Source organism: Mustela putorius, unplaced genomic scaffold (genome assembly GCF_011764305.1).
Source record: "Mustela putorius furo isolate JIRA1106 unplaced genomic scaffold, ASM1176430v1.1 tig00003863_pilon_pilon_pilon, whole genome shotgun sequence".
Taxonomy (NCBI): domain Eukaryota; kingdom Metazoa; phylum Chordata; class Mammalia; order Carnivora; family Mustelidae; genus Mustela; species Mustela putorius.
In genome coordinates, this window is record NW_025422015.1 from 21,232,744 (window position 1) to 21,253,240 (window position 20,497).

Genomic DNA, 20,497 nt, shown 5'->3' on the forward strand with positions numbered 1-20,497 from the left:
TTAAGAACTCTAGGTATTAGGTGGTCAAAAATAAATACTCATTATACTTCATGCCTTTTGTTTCCTACAGTGAACATATATATACATGTATATATATATTTGTACGTTAGCTTTAAAAAAAAAAAAATCCCCTGCCTATCATTGTACTCCTATCACAAACCACCAGAAATCCTCCAATTTCCACAAAAGGGGAAAACCAAGGTCTATTCAGTTCCTGCATCCAGCACCAAGTCTTGAGGATGATTTCCATTCCATTCCTCTGTTTGAGCAAGATTCAGTCACTGTACTCCTTAGCCATTGGACCAGAGAGTATGTGTAACCACCCCACACCCAGTGTAAAACAGGGGAGGATGTTGGCAGGGGCGGAGACAAACAGTTAACACACCTAAACAGGTACATTGCGGAGCGAGGAAGAAAACACTGGTGGTTAGTTGCCCCTCCGCAGACAGAAACACGGTCACGGTTCACATTAATAATTTACTCTCCTTTAGTAACCATTCCATGTCCCTTTTGCCTTCATTCTACACCTTGTCTGTGGAGTAACCTGGCCTCTCAAAATTGGGTTGTTGCTTCTGCTCTTGTGCTTAATGATTAAGGATGGCAGCATTAGCAAGTTCTCCCCAGCTAATCTCCAGGGACATGTTCCCACTCCTCTTTCTCACTTGGGTGTGGGTGGGCACAGGCCTACATCCCTTTAACAGATACCTCCATGGATACTATACTGTTCTGGCTCCCTATGGCTACATGGAATCTCAGTTTCTGCTCTGGTAGAAACATGGTTTATAGCCTTCACTTGAATATTGTCTTTAACCTCCAGCCTGGAAGGAAATTTGCAAATGGATAATTGAGTGTAAATGTGAAATGTTTCTTTTTATTTTTACCACTTAGTTCCCAAATCTAGTTTTCTTCCTGTTTCAGGGTAAAACAGCACCCTGGAGTGGTTGTTCTTAGAGAGCATAAAGAGCCTCCTATAGGACAGAGCTTTACCTTCCTGGGATATGGTCCCCCAAGTGACACCACAATTGAGTCTCAAACGGGCCAGTAAACATTTTTAAAAGTCCAGCACCTCCTAGATAATGGCTGCTGGCCAACCGGGAAACTCCATTGTCTTTGGAAGATCTGTCCATTTTTTTTTTCTCTGTAAAGTGGGTATCTTAATCAGAAACTCTGATATGTAAAGTACCATGGTTGTGACTAATGGCTTGGATTAGGAAGCTGGTGGGAGCATGGGGGAAGGGAGTAGAGGAAGCATAACACAATCCGTAATCACCGTTTCAGTGAACATAAAGTTCTGCTTCATTCAAGATTGAAGAAGCACAATTATCTTGTCACTTGGTGGCTGGCTAATGCTCCCAAGAATGGCACCATATCCCATATTAGCTTTTGGTTGCTTTTGCTACAAATTGGTTTATGGCAGTGCCAGTAATCTTGATAGTCTCAGGGGAAGTTGGTGAGCCTGTATGTGGCTTTTATTCCTACACCATAGGTAGTCTCCTGTTACCAAACAAGTGCTGTAGGAGTTGGGGCAAGGGACAGGCTGACGTATACAGAACAAAATACAGAAAGAGATAGATCAACAGGATAATACAACACCTAATCCATCTAGTAGGCAACTCGAGGCACTTGGTAATCTAGTACACACCACTGTTTCCTTTTTATACAGGCCTCAGTAGCAAGACTAGAACTGTTCCTCAAAATGGTAACATTGGTTGCAGAGAGCATGATCTTGCTTCAGGATTCTAAAGGACCCCTCTGTGTTTTCCTGTTGGGACATGGAACTCATTTTGTAGAGTATCCTGCTATAACATGGGCATTGAAGTTGCCATTAGATCAACTGAGCCATTAAAACCAAATATAGAGCTACTCATGCCCCGACTTGAGCTAGCTAGCAGGATAGCGTTTTCTTTGGAGGAGTTAAAGCCAGAGCTGGCAACCTTTTGTGGCATTCAGTAAAATGGGAGCAGCCTGAAGTTTCATGAAGCACTGTTCCCCAGTTGTATTTGAGACTGCAGAGAAAGCAGTTCGTCATTTACTTTGCGGAGGTATGTCAACAGTCCATACAGATTAATGGACTAGGAGGAGACAGGACCCTATATTTTCTTGGAATTTATCTTCTACCTGCTGTCATGCTTAATATCCTTCCTAGGCACCTAAGAGTATATGGTCACTTCTTGCTTTTCAGGTCCTTAAAAGCAAATGGAAACAGTGCATTGGACTACTGTAGTGTTCTGTAGGAGGAGATGATGAGTATCTTTGAAAACTAAATTGGAGTACAGAGGCAAAGAGTGTATGTAACCCGGAGATAGACTGTGACGTCTCACTACTGTTCCACCCAGCTGGATGTGACGCCTTGCTATGTTCTCTGTTTTTAAGTTAGAGCAGGAAGTGTTTACCAAACCGGCAGGTATATACAAGGTGCTGGAGATTGTGATGGTCTGTTCTAGAAACAGATCACATTTTGGAGATCATTGCAATTGGAGTTAATCTGAATAAGCTTCTGCTAAGCCTTCTCGCCTATTTGCATTTTTCCAGGTGGACCAGTTAATGAGAATAGCTCAGCTTGTGGTAGCATTTCTGAGCATTTCCGTAGGATGCTGCCCTTGGTTTACTCAGTGAGACTGCAGAGCCCCTGGGGCTTCTGATTGCTTCTTCTTCCCCATAAGAGCCTTCACTCAGGGAGTAAGGATGAGAGCTGGACTTGCTGAGTGTGTCTGTTAAAAATGCTGGGGAGAGGACCACTTGATAGATTTTAGGTTCCCACTGGGCCTGTCGGAAGCAGTTCTATATAATTCCTTTTAATACCTGAACAATTTACGTAGCATTCATACGTTAGTCTTGATTCTGCTTTTTAAGATCACTAGGCTTGTTGATCTTTTTTTTTTTTTTTTGCTATTCATTTATTCAGTGAATAATATTGAAGCCCCTCTTCTTGGCCCATTTTTGTACTGGCCTGTCTGACCTTTCTGTTATTTCTAGTTCTTCATATGTTATGGATATTGCTTCTTCTTAGGTATGTCTCTACATTTTGTTTTTAAGGCTTTTGATGGTAATTGTATCTTTATTTGCTTATTTCTCTTAGGGTGTACCATTCCATTATGTGGAAAGTTATCAGTGAAGTTGAATTTCTCATATGTTTATTTGCTTGTTACAAATTTCATGATGACATCTTTTATCCTTTTTGCACTGGACTATTTTTCTGTTACTGATTTGTAGGAGTTTTCTTTTTCCTATATTTAGGGATATTAAGCCCTTTGCTCATCATATGCTGCAGATGTTTTTAGACACACACACACATTATTTATATATATATATCTGTAATACAGATACACATTTGCATGTAGCATTAAAAATTATTTGTGTTGCCACGTTTAACATATTTTCTTCCATGGCTTTTAGTTTTATATCATGCTTAGATAATATTTTATCCCTCGCTTCAAGATCATAAAAAGATCATAATGATAAAGTTGTGTTTATTGTTTCATGTAGCAGTTTAATGGTTTCAACTTTTAATATTTAACTAAATAATTTCTGATTTATTTTGTTGTATGAGGTACGGTAGTTTTCTGTTTCAATCCTAAGTGGTTAGTCATTTTCCTGATGTCATTTATTGAATTAAGCTGTTTTTTCTTAACTTAATACAACTTTTTTCAATGACAAGAACCCTTTAGAGATGAGATAAATGCTCACGCTACAGTTTGTCTTATCAACATACTTATTTTTGAAAATAAAAGCTTTAAACTCCTATAAGGCAGTCCAGAAAAACCTGTTGAGATTCAGAAGGAAATATGTAACTCAAAGCAAGCTTCCCATAAGTTAAACACAGCAAACAACATTGCTCTGCCCTGCAAAAGAAAAATTTACTACCTCCCCCAAAAAAGGCAAAAAGAAATTCTTTTGAAACTAGCCAAATGGTTAACAGTTGCTATATGCTGTGTGATTCCTTTCCAGTATTTTTATTTTTCAGCTTCGACCTGAAAGCAGTGACATTACATCGTCCTCAGTAAACAAAGTTATCCTGCATTTGGGATACAGTCATTCCCTTGATCCCATAAATAAGTAATGACTATTTAAAAACATTTAAGTTGTGTAAATAAACCACTCATTTAAAATAAAAAGATTGGTGAGTCAGATAATTTTTCTCTAGTTCTTGGAAACGTGCATATCCTTTACTTTGGAGGTGGATTTTCAGCTTCTACTTGACATTTTATTTGTCTGCACACATACATATAGCTACAGGACCTCCCCATTTGTGAGAAATAACCTTTTTATAAAAATTGCAGTGTTTATAGAGTTTGGATTGTGAGCTTAGCCTGAATTTTAACTCTTGACTTTTAATTTTAAATATTTAGAACCTACAGAAAAGTATAGTGCAGTGAACTTTTTGTATGACCTTCACCTGGCTCACCAGTTGTTGACTTTATCCATTTTTGTTTTGTATGTCTCTTCAAATTTAAATTTCAAAATCAAATTCAAGCATCTTCAGTAGCCCCACATTTTTTTTTTAGCGTTTTTTTCCTTCTGATTTAGAATCCAATCCGAAACCCTATATTGCTTTCGGGTATTTTAGTAATTTGAATGGTTTAGTTCTTTAATTTGGAAAGCTCCCCTGCCTTGTCTTTTTTTCTCCTCTTTCATGGCATTGATGTTTTTAAAAGCCCAGACCAGTTGTTTTGTACATTATCCTGCAATCTAGATTGATCTGTTTTTTGGTCCCCCTGTGACTAGATTAAACATTTTGGTAAAAAAAAAAAAAAATGTAGATCATTTTGTGACTTTCTCATTGCATCATCTCAGGAAGCTCATCATGCCAGTTTGTCTCCTTGGTGTTTGTAAATTTGATTGTTTGTTCTGGGGCTCCCGGGTGCCTCAGTCAGTTAAACGCAGGACTCTTGACTTGAGCTCAGGTCATGATCTCAGGGTTGTGAGATCAAGCCCTGAATGAGTCTCCATGCTGGGCATGGAACCTGCTTAAAATTCTCTCTCTCCTTCTCCCCCCACGCACATTCACAAACACACTCCCTCTCTCCTTCTCTCTCTAGAATTAAAAACAAACAAACAAAAAAATGATCATTTCTGGCTTTTTTTAAAGATTTATTTTATTTTATTTACTTATTTTAGAGAGAGTGAGCAAACACCTGCATACATGGGGAGGGGCAGAAGGAGAGAACAGACTCTGCACTAATCAAGGAGCCCAAGTCTGGTCTCCATCTTATGACCCTGGGGTCATGACCTGAGCTGAAATCAAGAGTCTGATGCTTAACCGACTGAGCCACCCTGGTGCCCTGATCATTTGTTTTAAGCAACAAATTTATCCGAGGTGAAGTTAGTTCTTTCATTAATATCATCCATGTGGTGATAACTCCAGATTGTGTGAATGTTCTGTGGTTTCATCATCCCCTGATGACACTTGCCTGGATCCATGGTTACATGGAAAATTACAAATAATTGTTTCATCTTTATTATTCCTCCCTTGTTTATTAACAATCTTTCATTCCCTTTGTAATCCACTGAGATATGTAACTGTTATAATTATTTTCCTCACAGTTTTTAGGCCAGTGGTTAAGTGAAGGTTCATGTGCCCTTGTTGTAAATGCTCTGAGGAGCTAGGGAGGAAAATAACATTTTTGGATCATAAATGCAGTTTCACGTGTTTACAACCCCACACAATTTCCTCTTGAAAATTAATTCATCATTGTAACTGGGATTTAAATAAACCACTTAATCTTCATTTTTTTCTCAATTAACATTTTCTATATTCATCTCTTTGTTCTTTTTTACTTTTCTAATTGTCCAATTGCCTGTATTAATGTCTAACTTAATTTCTGTTTCCCTAACATTTATAACAATTACATATTTATCTTTTCATCATAATAGCTGCAGAAATACAGAGGAGTCTGAATCAACTTGGAACACCTCAAGATTCACCTGAACTGAGGCAACAGCTGTAAGTGTTTAATAATTTAAAAAAGAAAAAAAAATTACTGTTATGTTGCTTTGATGGTATATAGTGTTATGTTTACTGGAAAAACAATGGAAATTTAATAATATTTTTCAGTTCCTTTATTTGTACCAACATTTTGTGTATGTTTTTCCCTGTTCCGGGTAAGCAGATTATTTTTCTTTATTTTAAAGAGCAGGCTCACTCTAGCAAAGCAGGACTTCATTAGTTGCCTTTTTTATACTTAATTGAATAGGTTGTTTTGATGACTTTAGAAAAATGCTATTCTAAGCTTCTCTATTTATGTGATTTTTTTCCCCATAGCTAACAGTTGCTTCAGTGACTAGATTTTTATTTGATTTAGATCAAGCACATTTTCAGTATGAATGGCTATCCGTAAAAAACTTCTACCTAAATCCTTGAATTTCAGAAAGGATTAGCCCTTGTTTAAGAAAAAAGAAAGGTTTTAGTGAAGTTATATATGCAGTACATGTTTCAGGAAAATAATAAATGCTGTTAGAAGAACAGTAGTCATCCTTTGTGGTGTTACAGATTTTACAGTGTTTTTAAACATTTTCTCATCTGAATCTTTCTCATCTAGAGTAAAAGACATAGATCAAAACAATTATTTTCGGGGTGCTGGGCTAGCTCAGTCTTCAAGCATCTGTCTTGGGCTCAGGTTATGATCTCAGGGTCCTGAGATAGAGCCCTGTATTAGGCTCCCTGCTCAGCGGTAGTCTGCTTCTCCTGCTTCTCCCTGTGTGATCTTTCTTGCATTCTCTGTCAAATAAGCAACTAAAAATCGTTAAAAAACAAAAAATTTCATTTTGTTCAAAAGGAAAGTATTTCTCATGGGGTATGATAATTTGCCTAACATCATTGTGAACCTGAATCTTAAATCACAATTCAGTGCCATTACAGCCATATTTCAAGTAATATATAATGTAGTAAGTGATATTCCAAACAACATTAGCTATATAAGGAAAAAATTACAAAGAGAAAGGAATTAAAAGATAGGTGATGGGAATTCATGTTTTTTATGAAGTACATTTTGAAGAATTTATAGTTATGTCTAATTTATAATTTTACTGCAGTGAGATATTGGGATGGTAAAAATGCCACAAGTCTAAATAATAAATCAGCATTTGTTAAACTGAAATGGAATAGAGGGGCACCTGGGTGGCTCAGTCAGTTAAGCGTCTTACTCTTGATTTTAGTGCAGTTCATGATCTCAGGGTGGTAAGATCAGGCCCCATGTCAGGCTCCCCACTCAGTATGGAGTCAGCTTACGTTCCCCTCTTTTGTTCTTCCCCCTCACCCCCCACTTGTGCACACTTTCTCTCTCTCAAATAAATCTTAAAAAAAAAAAAAAAACTTAAGTGGAATAGAAACACATAATTCTTAATAGATAAAATAGTTTGCTAAGGTTGATAGTGGAGATTGAGTTGGTAGATATCAGTAAGTCTTCTTTTCAGAAATTTAGCTATCTTACATTTTCTAAAGATTTTAAAAGGCATATTAAAGGTAGGCAGAAAATAGATAAAAGTAGGTTGTAATTCTTCCTTATTAGTCAAGTGCAGGTATTTATACTTAAAAATACTCTTATACAATATCTCATTATTTTAAAGGATCCCAAGTGTGACTAATAAGTGTTTAAAATAAGAGATAATATATTTGAGAAGTACTGATGTTGTAATTTGTAAAGCACCACGTTAATACAAGCTTTTTTTTTTTTTTTAGAGTAAAGTTCTTTAGTTAAAAATCTGACATTTTGGGATGCCTGGGTGGCTCAGTTGGTTAGGCATCTGCTTTTTTTTTTTTTTTTAAAGATTTTTTCTTTATTTATCTGACAGAGATCACAAGTAGGCAGAGAGGCAGGCAGAGAGAGAGGAGGAAGCAGGCTCCCCGCAGAGCAGAGAGCCCGATGTGGGGCTCGATCCCAGCACCCTGGGGTCATGACCTGAGCTGAAGGCAGAGGGCTTAACCCACTGAGCCACCCAGGCGCCCCTAGGCATCTGCTTTTGAGTCTAGTCCTGATCCCAGGGTCCTGAGATTGAGTTCCATATCGGGCTCCTTGCTTGGCAACGAGCCTGCTTCTCCCTCTGCCTGCCTCCCTCTCTCTCTCTCTCTCTGACAAATAAATAAATCTTTAAAAAAAAAAATCGGACTTTGTACTTTATAAGCTAGCTAGCAAGACAGATATAGTTGCTGATACAATTTACTTCTTTTATTGTGTTCTTTCTCTTTATGGAGAAATGCTATTGTTTCTTCCACAGCAAACTTAAAAAGTAGTAAATGCATATTATTATTTATTGCCTCTTTCCCTCTTTTTTAAAAGTGTCTATAAGGATATAAATGTCCAGATCTAGATAGGACTGTTAAGTCCTGGGAACTGGGTGGTCTCAGGCGACAAATCCTCTTCATTTATTCAACTGACCTCTCAGTTGTGGGATGCAGACAGAAGGCTCCCACCATCCCACCCCCATAACTAAAACATCAGACATCCCACAGTTTGGCTTTCACTCAAGTCATCTTCCTTTCTAAATGGCCGCTGAGATTTATTTCTCAAAGCTTGGTTGCTCCTTGTGAGTAAAGAATTTTTTCCATGTAATATTTGCTCAATATTTATCAAGAAATAGAATCTGGATTTTTTTTTTTTTTTTTTAAAGTAGGCTCCATGCCCAGTGTGGGGCTTGAACTCACAACCCTGAGATTAAGGTTCATGTGTTCTACTGACTGAGCCGATCAGGTGCCCTGAAATTTTTGTTCTCATAGAAAACAGTACAGTAATATACTGGTATTACTTAGATGTGAAGCATTCTTTTACAAATTAAAAAATTCAGAGCCAGTCTATAAAATAGTGGTTTTTAGCAAACTATTCGTCAGCTGCCAGAGTTGTAACTTAAAAAAATCTTTGTTCTTTTGCTATAATGTGTGTTTTCTCACTTAGGCAACAGAAGCAGCAGTATACTAACCAACTTGCCAAGGAAACGGATAAGTACATTAAAGAGTTTGGCTCTCTGCCCACCACCCCCAGTGAACAGGTATCAAGCCTTAAGACACATTGTTGATGTAGTGAATGTGAAAGAAATCACATACATTGTAGGGTCTTTGAACTGTTATTCTAGAAAGGAAATTAAGGGGGGAAAACTATATTTGAGATTAGTTCGCAGAACACAAAACTATATTTAATTGCCCATGTAGTATCCTGTGGTTCAATAAAGCAAAAATTATTTCCATGCAGTTGCCCTGACCCATAATTAAGCAAGTGCTCAGAAAATACTTCCTGAGTAATTGTTTCCTGGCCTTCCAGGGCTGACTCCATGTGACGTGCACACTCATTCAAGATGTGAGGTTTCCTAGGGGCACACATTTATTTCCTTGCTTATTATTTAGAGGAAGCTATTCCTTAGGTAGAGCACAAGGTTTTATTTTCCTAAAAAGAAAACAAAAAGAACTACTTCAAAATAATGTCAAAGTCATGGCCCAGTTTTTAGGATGAAAATTTGAGGTGAGAAATCCAACATTATGGACCTTTTGCCTCAAGATAGCAAATACACATAGCATTTGAACATGTTGTCAGAGTGTTAAATTGAGATTTAATCAGTAGGGTCCCATAATTGGAGAGTGAGTGAGAATTTCAGAATAAAATGAGGAGCCAACTAGTGGTGAAACAACTTTTGCGTATTCTGTAAAACTTTACGGCTTGATTCTAGTAGGTTTCTCCCCCTTTCCTCTAGCGTCAAAGGAAAATACAGAAGGATCGCTTAGTGGCTGAATTCACAACCTCACTGACAAATTTTCAGAAGGTCCAGAGGCAAGCTGCAGAGAAAGAGAAGGAGTTTGTTGCTCGAGTAAGAGCCAGCTCCAGAGTGTCCGTAAGTATTTAATAAGGCATTAGAAAGTGACTATGGTATTCCCTTGAAAGACTACATTAGCATTTTTCTAAGTCCTAAGGGTGTGTGATTATCTTGGAAATCAGTATTTGAATATTTACTTTTAGGTTTTTCAGCTCAGTTTTAAAAAGGATGATAGTTATGTATTGCTGTGGAACCAAAGATTGCAGATTATTATACAATAATTTGGAAGCATTTTGTCAGAGAAGACTGGGGTCAGACCCAGAGTGATATTCCCATGCTGATTTGTATTAGAGGCTGTCACTTTCTGTAGGGGCTCACGTAGGGAACACTTTACTCCTGGGGTTATATGAAGATGATGAAAATGAACAGTCAATATATTGTGTGAATACAGAAAATGAATTATAATCCTGGAGAAAATAAACCAAAGGATAACTTTGGAGTGGAATTTTGAGTTAATCTAATTTTAAATTCCCTTCGAAACTATTGCAGATTGTTTCCTTGTTCCTTAATAGGGAGGCTCCAGGACTATAGTACATTTTAATCAAATAATATTTATTATTTGGCCCTTGAGAATATTTAATGAATTCCTTCCTTGTCAGGTTAGGATACAATTTTATTATTACTCGAAGCACTTGACCTGGAAAATGAGAACAAAATCATTTTTCTTTCTCTACACACACACACACACACACACACACACGTGCACGCGCGCACATGCATACATAAATCAGTTTAGATTATTATAGAGAAAATGTGAGGGTTGGTGGTTTTTTGTTTTTTCCCCTTCTCAATCCATTCTATCACTAAATTTTCCAGGGTGGTTTTCCTGAGGACAGCTCCAAGGAAAGGAATCTTGTATCCTGGGAAAGGTAAGAAATATAAAACATACAGAGCAAAAGATAATTTTTCAAATACATTTTATACATTTTGGTCCCTGGAATAAAAGGAAAGCTTTTGGCTTATTGTATCATGACTGTCCTAGTTGTTTTTAAATAGAAAGCTGTAAATTTTAATTTTTTTCAGAATAATTATTTATAAAGTCTATAAATACATAAAATATTCCAATATAGCAGTAATACTTTGTAAATAATTATTTACCCAAGTAAATACAACTGACCTAATTATTATTTGATGGAGATTATTACCTCCTGTGATGTTTAAGTCAACCAAAAAGGAACACCCAGTTGCCAAATATAGCTTCCCATAATTAAATAATAACTCTAAAAAAAATCAATGAAATGAAACATGAATACTTTGACGAAAAGATAATTGTATTTCATGTTTCTTGAATAAAGAAAGAAGTCCCATTAATTTAATACCATTCCTTGTTTTTTCCCCCCATGTTCTGTTCTGTTAGCCAAGCTCAACCTCAAGTGCAGGTGCAAGATGAAGAAATCACAGAGGACGACCTCCGCCTTATTCAGGAGAGAGAATCTTCTATTAGGCAACTTGAAGTAAGCTTGATGTGGCAGTTGGACGGCTGCTCTGTTCTCTGCACGTCTATCCTCAAGCTGCTTAGACAGTTGTGGGGGAGGGGCCTGAGAAAGAAAACTAAATCTATCCATGTGGTGGCATTTCGTATAAATGAGAATAATTCCCTTTTTAAAAATAAATCATGTTAGAATTTGTGCTAAGATGAGAGAACATCCTCCCTCATCTCCAGCTTTTGTTTTTTATTCTGTCAGATCATCTCAGGTCCTTAGCTTGGAGAAAATCTCAGTCCAGACATGTCTGCTCAGGGAGTCTGGACGGCTTCCAGAACACACAGTACAACTCAGAGCCACATGAATAACTTGACAGGGACTTTATGGGTCTTTTATTTCCCTGTAGTAGGTTGACTGTGTCAAAGAGAGTTGAAGGGTTAATAAGCATTTGTTCTTGTGGAACCTACCTATTCTCTAGAAGGCTAAAATAAAAATTAAATTAAAATTAAAATAGCTTACCATTCCTACAGTTTGTTGAGGGTTTTTAAGCGCCATGTGATAAATTCTTTTCACTATCTCATTTCGTTCTCATAAAAACCATGAAGTAGCTAATTGTGTCGTCATCATCACCATTTTATAGATGGGGAGACTAAGACACAGGATGAATATGTAAGTTGTCCCCCCAATAGAATATTTAAACTTTACTCTTTAATTAGGCTAAATAATATTTATCATATATTAAAGAAAAGAGAAGTTAAAAGTTGTTCATCACTATTCCATTGCATAATCAAATTTATTAATTAAAATTTATACTTAATGTTTTATACTTTTATAATGTCAAATTGATATGTAAGTTTTTACTAGAAATAAATCATAACAATGATATTTTATACTCTTATGAGGAAATACTATTGCTAGTGATAACAGACTATCAGATTATATAAACAAAAACTCAGTGACCCAAGGCCATTCTCTGTTACAGGTTCTTGGTTTCCATGCTGCCTTGCTTGGTATTTTTAATGTTATAAACTTACTTTTAAGGAACTGGTTCCAGTTATTCAAGGTCATCTTCCTTAAGATTGCTTCTAATCACATTGTTTCCTGATAGTTCCAAAATTTATATATTAAGCCTAGATGCATTCTCACTTGTGTCTAAGTGGTGGTTTGGGTTTTTTGGGGGGGAGGGTTAATTTTCCCCTTTTATGGATTGGGGCTGAATTTCTGATTATAGTAACATATGTCTCTTTCTCTCAGGCTGATATTATGGATATTAATGAAATATTTAAAGATTTGGGGATGATGATCCACGAACAAGGAGATGTGATAGGTAAGCCTCGCTGGGGTGGGAGCAGGCTTCATGCAGTTTACCTGCTATAATGTCTCAAGCAAGAGTGACCCCTGGTCTCTCCAGGAACCCCTGGAATTAAAAGCACAGGCTTTACCAACAGACAAAGCATCACCCTTGGCATTATCTGAAACAGATCTTATCTTTGACTCCCACTAATTAAATCAACCAGCTTCATTTACTTGTGAAATGAATCTCACCAGAGCCTGTGGCTGCCAGGATCATGGAGGCGGTGTACAGTCTCACTGCTGCCTGTTTGCTGGACCCCTGGTTTCCGTCTCAGCCCCTACCAGTTCTCGTCACACCAGCCACTTCCTGGGAAACCTGTGCTCTATAATTGAACATGTGACCTTATCTTTTAGACCAGAGGGGATAGGTAGCCGTTTGGTGATCATTTATTCCGATGTCTTTTCAGTACAGTAATACAGTGATATTACTTAGATGCGAAGAATTCTTTTACAAATTAAAAAAAAAAATCAGTAACAGACTCCCTGTAAGTTTTAAATGGAGTAGCTCTTCAGCTTACGTGTAACTGTCAGCTGATGAGTGTCCTGATCATTTTTATCATTTAGAAATACAAAGATATCAGTGGATATGTCCAAAGAAAGATTTCAGATATTTTTGCATTTGAAAATATTCATTGAAATACTTGGACCTATATTTGCCACAGCTGTTACTTGTCCATTCTAACCCTTCTCTGTAGCCACAGTAGATCATGGGGTAAGATTTCAAAGACCAATTCATTCATTCATCCAGTACATGTTTATTGAGTGCCTGCTGTACCCGGACACAAATCTAGGCATTGGGGATTGAGCTGAAGTTAAACAAGAGGTAAAAGACCTGGCCGTCATGAACCTTGTAATCTAATTGGAGGAGAGAGAGAATTTTTACAAAAGGAAAGAAAAGTAAGTAAATGCCGATAAGTGCTCTCAGGAAAGTAAGGCAGGTAGTGGGATGGGGAATGTTACTGCTTTACTAGGGTGGTCAAGTAAGACCTTACTGACAGATAACATTTTAGTGAAGACTTCTTGGAATTAAGGGAGCAAGTGAAAATTTTCCAGGTAAAGCAAACGGCAATTGCAAAGGCCTTTAGGTGGAAGCACGTCTGATATTTTTGGTGAGTGAAACGAGCAAGAGGGAGACAGAGATGACGTTGTAAAGTTTGGCACCGTGCAGGGCTCTGAGCCCCGGTGAGGACTTGCATTCCTATTATCAGATGGGAAGCCACAAGAGGATTTGAGCAGAGGAGTGTTGTCATCCAACTTGAGTTTTAATAGACTCACCTTGGCTGTGAGTTTGAGAGCAGACTATAAAGGGACAAGACCAGAAGCAGAGAGACCTCTTCCAAGGTGATGGCAGGAGTCAGGGCGGGCAGCGTGTTGCCTCAAATCGGGATGGAAGCAGCGAAGCAGTGAGAAGCGATGGAATTCTGGACAGCTGCAAATGTAGAGCCAAGAAGACTGGGTGACTGGCTGGATGTGGGTGTGAGAGAGAATTCATTCAAGGACAGCTCGTAAGGTTAGGGACAAGCCCAGGGAAATGATGATGTTGCCATTTTCTGAGATGGGGCCATCAGGAACTGGAGGGTCTGGAAGGATAGAGATCAACGACTTGGGGATATGTTAAGTGTGAGGTGTCATTTGACATGAAGGAGGCTTGCTTGGCAGTCACAAATTCAAAGGGAAAGAAATCAATGTCAGTTGTTGTTGGTTTTTTTTTTTTTTTTTTGTACCCATGCTCAGCTGTGAGGAGGGTGCAGGTTGGGGTGTTGTACATAAGTCTGACCGAAGCAGGTGGCAAGGGAGCCGATGGTGAGTGCACGAAAGCATGGCTCCGTGGTGTCCCAGGAGATCTAAGCTGGGTCAGGAGGAAGGTGAGGGCATGAAGTGTAATGAGGGGCATGAAGGGTCAGCGGTAGGGTCAGTACAGTCAGTCAGGGTGTCGGAAAGAGCGTGCTAGACAGCGGATGATGCTCGGAGAGTGAGGTTTGAAAGTGATGGTTTTCAGTAATGATGAGGCTTGGGACATGATGGGCTTGGGTTTGAAAGTGAGGTTTTCAGTAATGATGAGGCTTGGGACATGATCATGGAGGTAGGTGGCTGGGATGAGGAAACAGGCGAAGTCATTGAAAAAGTGTGGTCAAGGTGCGAGAAAGCTGGGTGTTAGCAGGTCAGCAGCTGGCTTGAGAAACTGGCAGTGTGTGTAAGAGAAGCATTGAAGGGTCCATCAGTGAATCCAAAGCTAAAATATTCAAAGAATAAAGGAAAAGCCATGCGTTCTTCATATGTCTGCTACAAGGGTTTGGGGGCATTTGCAAGTGTGAGCTTTAAGCTGAGTGTTGGTGGAGAGAAGGGAGAGGCCGTGGTCTCAGGCTGCGGGGTGCCACTGGTTCTCCCTCTCCGCCAGAGCAGCAAGGGAAGGGCAACTGTCGCCACTTAAGAAGGCTGCCTGAGCCCTCAGGGAGGGCTTGGTTTCAGCCCGCAAGTAGGTTGGTGATGACCATGAGCAAATGATGGTTTTCAAGGCGGCGTTTACTCTCAGGAGTAGTTGTTAGATGTCTGGTGCTGCCTTGACCGTGAGCACACAGACTGCATAGTACTTTTCGGGGGTTACCAGGTAGAACTGGAATTGTGTCATAATAAGAGTGATCCAGTTTCTTTCCAAATATCTGTGTGTTGTTTGGATCGTTTGAGGAATGGTGTAGGGAAGACTCAGCCAGTTTAAAAAGAAATTTGCCGGTATACTGCCAGCGTTAACATTTGAATAGTGAACTTGTTTGGTCTTATGTTGCATGAAGTCTCTGACTTAGGCAGCTCTCTTACTGGGACATCAACACACATCTAACAGCTGTGCGTGTGTGTGTGTGTTTTTTTTTAAAGACAGCATAGAAGCCAACGTGGAGAATGCAGACGTGCACGTTCAGCAGGCAAACCAGCAGCTGTCAAGGGCAGCAGAATATCAGGTAATATTAACCGCAGTGAGTTAGTTATCTTGTAATTTAGGCTTTCCAACCTGTGTGTGTGTGTGTGTATGTGTGTGTGTGTGAGAAAGAGAGAGAGATTGATCAGGTATAAAGTGGCAAGAGATGTTAAAATTTAAAATCCCATGGAAGACAGGTCAGAAATCTACCAATCCGTTTAAAACTGGGTTTAGCCTGTTTCTTGTTTGTTCTCAGAATCAGACCAGAATTGTGGCCCCAGGGATAGGAAGTTCAATGTCTAAACACCTGAGAGGAGCGGTGGACAGACACCTCTAGGCATTTCTGACAGTTGGCGGTCTCTGATACTATTGTGACCTTCCAAGCCAGAAACATCTTTGATAACTTTCTTCCTCTGTTTCTCTCACTGTTTCCTTCCACCTTTTCTTTCTTTTTTGTCTGTGGCACTCTTCAGTAAGAAGGCAAAGATCTGTGCTCTAGAGAGTTCTCATCAGGTCCTATGGAACTTCTATTCCCTTCAAGTGCCCTTGATCACTGGGTATCATAGGCATTCAGCAGACCCTTCACCAGGAATGAATTGATTTCTTCAGGGGATCAGGTTAATTAGGGAGTCCATATACGTGACAGATAGAAAGGATATCAGAGTACTACACAGGTATTAGGACCGTGAACTCTGCATATAGCATACAATATGTAGACAGTAAGAATGAGGCCAGGCTCTTTGGGAACCCCTAAATACCACCACAGCATTTGCTTTACCTCTTAACACTCCACTTTTTATAGTTGTTCATAATTATTTTTTCAGACTGTGTTGCCTTCTTCTAAAATACCTAAGATATTATCACAATCTTAGATATTTTCAATTTTTTTTCACTTTTCTCATTAACCTCAGAAGTCCCCTTTCATTTCAGTGCCATTTTTCCCTAGGCAAATCACTGTGTACTTAGTGATACATGGAGAAGAGTGAAGTTGTATAACTGCTGAGTTACAGCTATCTGTCCTCAGTGAAGTAATAACGCTAACTCACTTTGACCTTCTGTGTGCATGTGATTCAGGTGTGCAGCTCAGGATGATGTCACAGACCATAGGGATCATTCATGAGTAATTGAATACACACACACACACACACACACACGATAATCTATAAATCTCTGCAGTTACTCAAATGTAGTGTTTAGCAGGATTTATCAGTAACTAGGTTTACATGAGTTTGTTTTGTTTTGGATTTTGGGGAGATGTAGATACATCTCCAAGTTTTACTTTTCCCCTTCCTCGGGGAAGGGCAAACCCTACAGCCACCCTGGGGGAAAGGAGCTCATCTTTCCAAACCACACCTCCAGATCTGGAGCTGCCCAATACTGAATCCCATGGACCCTGGAGAGATGAGGGAAGAGCAATGCAACATGAGTGCTGGAGAAAAAAGCAGCTTCCCTGTAGTTCTCCTTGGAAGCCTTGAGAGTAAACTCCTGCTTCTGCGAAATATGGTGCTTCTAAATAGTTTGTGTGAGCCATGAGTGGAAGGGAAGCTGATCAGTACTCTTACCATTGCCATACCCTAGGACCTCACCATCCCACACAAAAGAGGATGCCCTGGGTATGTGTCTACAGATCCCCTGGAGGGGGAGGCCTGCATTGTTCTTACAGGTGTATTACACATGTGTGTATGGATCTCAGGTGGCGTCTGGGGAAAATATGTAGGCAAGATGACACTGAAACTCTAGGAAAGTTGTACTTCACATAATAAGGAATATTTCATTGAAAAAATTGCTGAGTATGTGGCATACTGAAAGTCATCATAGTTTTCAGGAGAATTTCAGAGTCGGAAACCTATCTTTCCATAAATTTTACGGTACTACGTGTTGACAAAGAAAATTTACAAACTTTTCAGCCTTGTAAGAGAGAATTCTGGGGTGACTGGGTGTCTCAGTTGGTTAAGCATCTGCCTCCAGATCAGATCATGTGGGACCCACCCCCTCTTAGGGCTCACTGCTTAGTGGGGAGCCTGCTTCTCCAGCTCCCTTTGCTCCTACCCCTGCTTATGCTCTCTTTTGCTTTTTCTCTCTGTCAAGTAAATAAATAAAATCTTTAAAAGAGAGAGAGAGAGAGAAAGGATTCCTGCATGTTGCTGTGAGATATGCAAGCCCTTAAGGAAATCTGCTGGGCCAGAATGAAGAACGGAACAAAACTTTTAACCTCTATATTTTAAATGACTGCGTTACAATTTTTTTTAGCTCTTTGTTTTTCATTTGTATGTTGAGATTTTAAATGCAATTTCCACTAACATTTAAGAATGGGAATTTTGGAAACGAATAAATTTACTTCAGGAGAAATGCCCAAACATTTATACTTGCCAATATTTTCAGAGAACTCATTTTAAAGAGCTGCTCTTTGATAAAAGTTAGCTTTTAAGCTGTTCTTAGTTTTTATACAGAGGTCTACCTCAGTCTGTTACTTAAGTCAGTAATTTTCATTTCTCTGTGTGTCCTTTTGTAAGCCCGACCACACCCAGGAATATGATCAACAAAAAGGGAATAATTGGCCCCTGAATTATGTCATTAATTCAGGAAGACTTTTTTTGAAAGAATGGTGCCATTTGTATTTGAAGAGATTTTTGAGAAGCAAAAAAAAAAAACACAGCCCAAAATTTGAGGGCAGTTAATTACTATTGATTCTACTCTAGAAATGAGCAAGTGATTTTCAGTTGCTACAGACACTCCAGTATGCCTGTAAACATGGTTTTGTTTTTGCATCTGCAGCGCAAATCCAGAAAAACCCTGTGCATCATCATTTTCATCATTGTCATCGGAGTTGTAATTCTCGGTCTCATCATATGGAAAGTCAAAGGCTAAATTATAAAGGAGCGCGCTATTGCACTACATTCTCTAAATTATGTAGGGAGATTCCTATAATCATGGGGCTTTTGTATTATTATTTTTAAGTTACTCCATTAAGGATGGCTCCCAGACTTCATTATTTTCATTTGGGGGGAAATTTTACTTTGGATTCAATCTGGTATTTTCTAACACTGAAAGTTTTTCTCAGTATGACTGCTGGCATTACTTCCACACTTTTCAATCTAATAACTGTGAGGTTTTGTCCACATTGTAGATGCCTTTCACTTATAATTTATTTACCTGTTGACTTAGTTCTTGGAATCAGTAAATGTAAAGGTGTGCATGTGTTTCATGGGCGTCTGTCTCTCACAGAGTGATGTATACCCAGATTTGGGTTCCTTCATTTAAAAATCTCAAATTTAATTTTGATTTGGGCCAGCAGAGGAAATAGTCTCAATAATTAAAAAAAAATTATCATACCTGTTTGTGGTGTTTAGTTTGTTTGTTTGTTTGTTTGTTTTCCCTGGTTCATAGCAGCACAAATTACCTATTTAACTTTTCTTGTTGGTTTTCTCTTAAGACCCTTGTTTACTCTAAATGAAATCAGTGAATAATTTCCTAGAGTATCTCATACTCCTGATGTGTATATATTAAGCATTTGCTGTAGATTGCCTAGTAAAATACTAAGGATAGATTGTTTTTACATAGGCCCTGTGTAAGTCTGATGTTTGCTGGGGAATGTGTAGTCACTATAAATGTTTAATTTGAAGGAAGAGTATGAAAAATCCATACTTATTGCATTAGGAATCTGAAGACCCAACCTTATTATTCTGTTGTATACTTCCACAGCTATTACTGTGGAAAATTAATTACCTTAAGTCCCTTAGAGTAATGGCTACATGTGTATCCTTGGATCAGAATTACTTTGGGGAAGGAACTTTCCCAGAATTACTGTTTTTGAGCACTAACACTTAAAATTTAATATTTACCTTGCATACCATTTTGTACCTTCCTTCATTAGAAAACAACTTGGATCTTTGCCAATTAACTCACTTGCTTTTTTAAATCAATGTTGTTTTAATGCACTAATCTGAATACTGTAAAGAGGATTATCTTAGTTTACAGTTTGTATTTTATAACGTTCTTACATAGCAGTTGGATAGTGAAGTCAGTGTTTTACATGGCAAAGCTATGAGACTTAAAATGGGAACAAATAAAATACTACATGAGTAAATTGTATCTTTGCAACCAAAATAAAGATGATTTTAAAAGTGTTTGGATATTTCTGTTTCATGAGGACCCTGCTTCTTTGGGACCAACACTTGACGCAATCACACAGCAGCCCTTCTATCTTTCTGGAGTACTAGTTGATTCAGTGTTTTATTTTGGCAATCTTCAAAGTTCTGCTGCTAGCGGAAGCTGCCTTGCGTGTCAGCAAAATGCCGTTTTTTTTTAATTTTCCACAAGAGACTGTAGACAATTTTCTTGGGAGTTAGTGATTGGAAACTTTGAGGCTTGGTGTTTACCAAATTAGTCTGCTTTAGTGAACAGGATGAGCCAGGCCGGAAGAGGAATTTGTACAAATGCTACCGGTGCTGAGGTCAGTGCAAAGCCCATCAGGCCTGATTGAACATGTTCTTTCTCTCTAAGAGCTCAGAGAAGCATGTGATAAACCAGTATCTTATAGCAACAGAAAACTCCTAGTGGTGCCCACAAATCAGTTCAGGTTTTTTTTGCACAGTTGTACTTGATAAAATGTTTATTCTCATACAAGCAAACGTACTTAGGCTATCCACTTCATAATGAACTCCCAATAATAGCAAAGCAATTAATTTTTTTTTTGCATGATTTGGGCATCTTCATTTAAAGTGTAATATTTTATAAATTATTTTACCTGGGACACAAATCAGTAATTAAAAACAAGAACTTTAGTGGCATGCACTCTAACAAGAAACATTGCTTTTTGAAGGCAATTTTTATCCCAAAATATTTGGAACACAAAGAGTAGTCTTGATTTGAAAAAAATAAAAGTATAAAGCATAGCCAAAATAGCCAAGATTTTCAGGTTCTCGAAGTTCTCCTTTAGGCCAGTTTTCAAATCACTTTGAAAGGTGAAGCTCACACTATGGAATATAAAATTGAAGCTCTTTTTATGACA

At 38.4% G+C, this 20,497-nt stretch overlaps 1 protein-coding gene across 4 annotated transcripts in view; it reads left to right on the plus strand.

Annotated features, from left to right (window-relative positions):
• The window catches only part of STX7 (syntaxin 7), a 46,100-nt gene extending 26,487 nt beyond the window's left edge, over positions 1–19,613 (plus strand). For 3 of the 4 annotated variants that reach the window (XM_004740210.2, XM_013063800.2, XM_045066345.1), the window contains 8 exons: positions 5,875–5,944; positions 8,889–8,982; positions 9,679–9,816; positions 10,615–10,667; positions 11,156–11,252; positions 12,477–12,549; positions 15,447–15,529; positions 18,262–19,613. In XM_004740210.2, the coding sequence (XP_004740267.1) occupies positions 5,875–5,944; positions 8,889–8,982; positions 9,679–9,816; positions 10,615–10,667; positions 11,156–11,252; positions 12,477–12,549; positions 15,447–15,529; positions 18,262–18,354 (701 nt within the window). In that variant the 3' untranslated portion in view covers positions 18,355–19,613. Of the gene's footprint in view, positions 1–5,874; positions 5,945–8,888; positions 8,983–9,678; positions 9,817–10,614; positions 10,668–11,155; positions 11,253–12,476; positions 12,550–13,270; positions 13,463–15,446; positions 15,530–18,261 lie in introns of those variants that run through there. The other variant, XM_045066347.1, reaches the window with a different exon arrangement.
• The last annotated feature ends 884 nt before the right edge of the window (positions 19,614–20,497 follow it).